We start from the raw sequence: 4,021 nt of genomic DNA on the forward strand, positions 1-4,021 counted from the left end.
TTTGATATTTAATGATTTGGGAGTAAAATCTATTTCTCTTGTGAGTATTAATTTTTGAAAGTGCATCAAAGGTTTTCTCAATTGAATAAAATAACATGAAAAAACTAAAAGAAAAACAAAATAAATTTAAAAATAAAATGACTGAAATTAAAATAAATAACATTAAATTTAAATAAAATAGTAAACTATCTTTAATAAGATTGAAGGACTTTTGAAATCAAATACAAACGCCGAATCTATCTTAAAAGAAGATTGAAAAAATAAAATTACTTAAAAGATAAATTTACAAGAAAAGTAAATACGACAAGAATTTTAAAAAAAAATTAAAAGACATAGAAAAAATCCTATAAAAAAAACTCTGAACATATTCAAAAATTTGCTGTGAATGTGAGTCTGCAAAAGTATTTTTTAATATGAGATTCTAACTTTCTTTTTTCGAACATTCACCTATTTATAAAAGTCTTTCACAAATCAAATTCAAATATAACTCCTACATGCATTAATTTTTGAATAACTATTTCTACTCTTTTGCACAATACGAATAACTACCATCAATTAGCTTCATTTATCAATTTTTTATTTTTTCGATTATTTCATTTTTCTTCTATGAATCCTTATCAATCAAAATTCACCTCCTTATCGATATGACATTTTCGATGAGTCCCATAAAACAACTTTCTACTTCAAGCACAGAACTTATTTATTTTCCCCCAACACCTAGCTACGACCATTTTACATGTTCGGGACAGGATTCCTTCCCTCTACATGTGCTTGACTAAAATATCTATGTTTAGCGTTAAGTAATGAATTATTTCCTCAGGCAGTTGACATCACGCACTCCCTTGGCCTCACTCGCACTGGCAACCCACCTTTGATCCTCAAAGTCAATGACATATGTTGCTCCGGACACGTGTCCTTATCCACAGCGTCGATCTCAAACCTCTCCATGGCAGCTGCCACAATAGACTTCATTTGAATATAAGCCATCTCCTTTCCCAAACACATCCTCGCTCCGGCATGAAAAACCGGATACCTAAACGGGCTTTCGGTTCGAAAAACCCCACCCTCCTCATCAAACCACCTTTCCGGTTTAAATTCTACGCAATCACTCCCCCAAATACTCTCCATCCTCCCCATCGCGTAAGTATGATAAGTCACAAACCAATTCTTCTTAATCCCTGTACCATCCGGCAAAACGTCGTCGTTCAAGCACGCCATCGTGTCGACATGAACGGGAGGGTACAACCTCATTGATTCCGTAATCGCGGCGTGTAAGTACTTTAACTCCTTCAATTCTTCGTACCCAAAAGATGCCTCCCCGTAATCACGCTTTTCGCACGACGCACGAACGGTTTCGATTTCTTTGATTATCTTATCCTTGACGTCAGGCCTTGAAGAGAGAATCCAAAAGAACCAACTCAGCGCAGATGACGTTGTATCGCGCCCCGCCAAAATGAAGCTTATAACAATATCGCGTAGAAACTCAGGGGAGTTCTCCTCTTTGGCCATGAACCGCGATAAAAGGTCCATGTCATCGTTGTGGGGGTCCTTTGCTTCCATTCTGGACCGTATGATATTATCAGCGAACGCGTGTACGGTGCAGATTGATTCCCTAAGCTTCCTTTCACTTCCAACGTTGAGAAACTTCTTGAGCTCCCATACCCACCCAAATACGCTCATAAACCTCCCGGAGCTGAGTGTGGCGGCGTCCTCGAACGCGCGCATGAATTCAGCGCCGACCGCGGCATCGCCAGAGCCTCCGTCTAGGCAGGCCGGGTCGACGTTGAAGGCTAGCTTGCAAATGTTGTCAAACGCGAATCGCTCAAGAACGTCCTGCAAGTCGAGGACGGATTCAGATTTGGAAGCTCTTTGGAGCAACGGAATGAGCCTCGTTTGGATCTCGACGGTGACGTTTTGGATGGCGAAGTTTCGAAGCGATTTGGTGTTGAACTCGTAGCTTGCAGTTTTGCGTTGAAGTTTCCAGAGATCGCCGTCGGAGTTGAAGATTCCTTGACCGAGGAAGTCTCGGAGGAGGTAGTTGAAGCGTTCACCCTTAGGGTAGTTATGGAAATTGGTCTTGAGGATGTGCTCGACGTTGTCTGGGTTGGCTGTGATGATACCGTGGACCTTACCGGGGCGGCGGAAGACGGCGGAGTGGGTGGGGCAGTTGCGGAGGACGTCTGTGGTCCAGTCGAGGAAGCGATGGCGGTTGAGGAGGAAGTCAGGAAGTGAGCCCACGAGAGGGTAGGCTTTGAAGCCCGGGGGTCTAGTTTTGGGATTTCGGTTGTGGAGGTAGAGAAAGGTGAGAAAGGAGAGGAAGAGAAGAAGGGTTTGGGTTGAGAAAAGTTCCATGGATTTGAATATCTAAAGAGAATGAATTGAAGAAGTAATGATAAGGCTTGAGGGGTGTGTATATCAGTGTTTGTAGTTTTTTGTTCTGGCACGATCAATATTAGTGGCTTTATAGGTGGACACAGGCAACGCTGCACAAGTGGATAATATAAGTGCACGCTAACACGCATGGGGCTCAAATTTTTTAATATGGAAGGCTTGTGTGTTCTGCGGTGGTATGGTTTCATGGGGTAGAAGACAAATATTCGGGACAACTTTTGTCAGTATGAGATAGAAAAGCACGGACTATATGTGAATTTTTTTATTTTAAAATTTTGCATAACAAATCGCATAGTCCGTTTTATAGTTAGAGAAATTTGAATTTCTGAAGATGAAAATTAGACTCTCTCTATTGCTTGTAATTGTTTTTTCCTTTTTTATGAAAGAGGACTCAGACCGTCTGTTTAATGAGAGAAAACTCGTACGGTTCGAATTCTGTTTCACTGACACGCAATGTTGTAAAGCATCTTTTTTTTCATAACCAAATCCAATATCAATTTTGTTTTCATATTTAAATTAAAAAACGCACACGTGGCATGTGTGTACGTTGTGATGAAATAAAAATATACATGCATACAAAAATTGATAATTAAAAAATTAAGTAATAATATAAAATAAATATTAAAATATAAAATTTATATTAAGAATAAATTAAATTATACATATATTTATATAAATATATATATAATAATTAATTTTGATAAAGAATTTTGATATAAAAATAATATTTTTAATAAAAATTAAAAAAAAGTAAGTTTAATTTCGATATTCATATAGATATTATTATATTATTATTGTATTTATTATCTTGTGTGTTTTCGATGAACCAAGTCTACCGCATGATTTCTATTGGTTGTGTTGACTAAAACAAGGAGGTACTACAGGGATTCATGAATTGTCGTTGGATTGTTGATGAAGTATTAAAATAAACTCTACTAGAAAATAATTAGAGGGGTAGTCAACTAAAGTCAATTAAGTACAAATTCAGTCCAACATAAAAAAAAAATAGTCAATGCTATAGTATTTAAAAAGTGGTATTTATTTACTAAAAAAGGTTAAAAATTATTATTTAATTTAAAAAATATAAAAATAAATAATTTTTAAAAAATTAAAACTTATTACAAAAAATAAGTTAGGTAAAATTTAGACAAAAACTCATAGACACCATAGAATTGACCTAAAAAATTATTCTAATAAATTAATCTAATTTTATTTTAATTTTATTAATAATACATAGTAAAATAATAATCACACAAATCCTAATTGATTAGTGATTATACATGTAGTTGTTGTTCTTATCTAACGGCTACTGCTACCACGTTCACCAAATACTACCGACCACCGTTGGACTTGCGCGGTCCTGCCGACCACCACTGGAGACGTGGAGCATCATCACATATGTCTCCACCAACCACGCAGGTAGTCGTCGCAGAGTTAGTTTGAACGGACTTGACTGACTTGTTAATACACACACAACCCCGCCGACTACTATTAGAAGCGTCGAGCGTTGTCACAGATGTCTTCACCAACTACGTAAGCAGTCGTTGCAGAGTTAGTTTGAATGGACTTGTTTGACTTGTTAATACACGCACATATACACATAAATATTTTCTAAATACATAGTTCATGC

The 4,021-nt window shown here is 36.9% G+C and overlaps 1 protein-coding gene across 1 annotated transcript; it reads right to left on the reverse strand.

The window, feature by feature from the left end:
* Positions 1–542: 542 nt before the first annotated feature.
* Positions 543–2,454, reverse strand: LOC107457980 (cytochrome P450 CYP94D108). The gene has a single exon (XM_016076181.3). It carries the CDS (start codon positions 2,350–2,352, stop codon positions 817–819), a length of 1,536 nt encoding a protein of 511 aa, XP_015931667.1. The 5' UTR covers positions 2,353–2,454; the 3' UTR covers positions 543–816.
* Positions 2,455–4,021: the final 1,567 nt, after the last annotated feature.

The sequence above is a fragment of the Arachis duranensis genome, chromosome 6 (genome assembly GCF_000817695.3).
Source record: "Arachis duranensis cultivar V14167 chromosome 6, aradu.V14167.gnm2.J7QH, whole genome shotgun sequence".
Taxonomy (NCBI): domain Eukaryota; kingdom Viridiplantae; phylum Streptophyta; class Magnoliopsida; order Fabales; family Fabaceae; genus Arachis; species Arachis duranensis.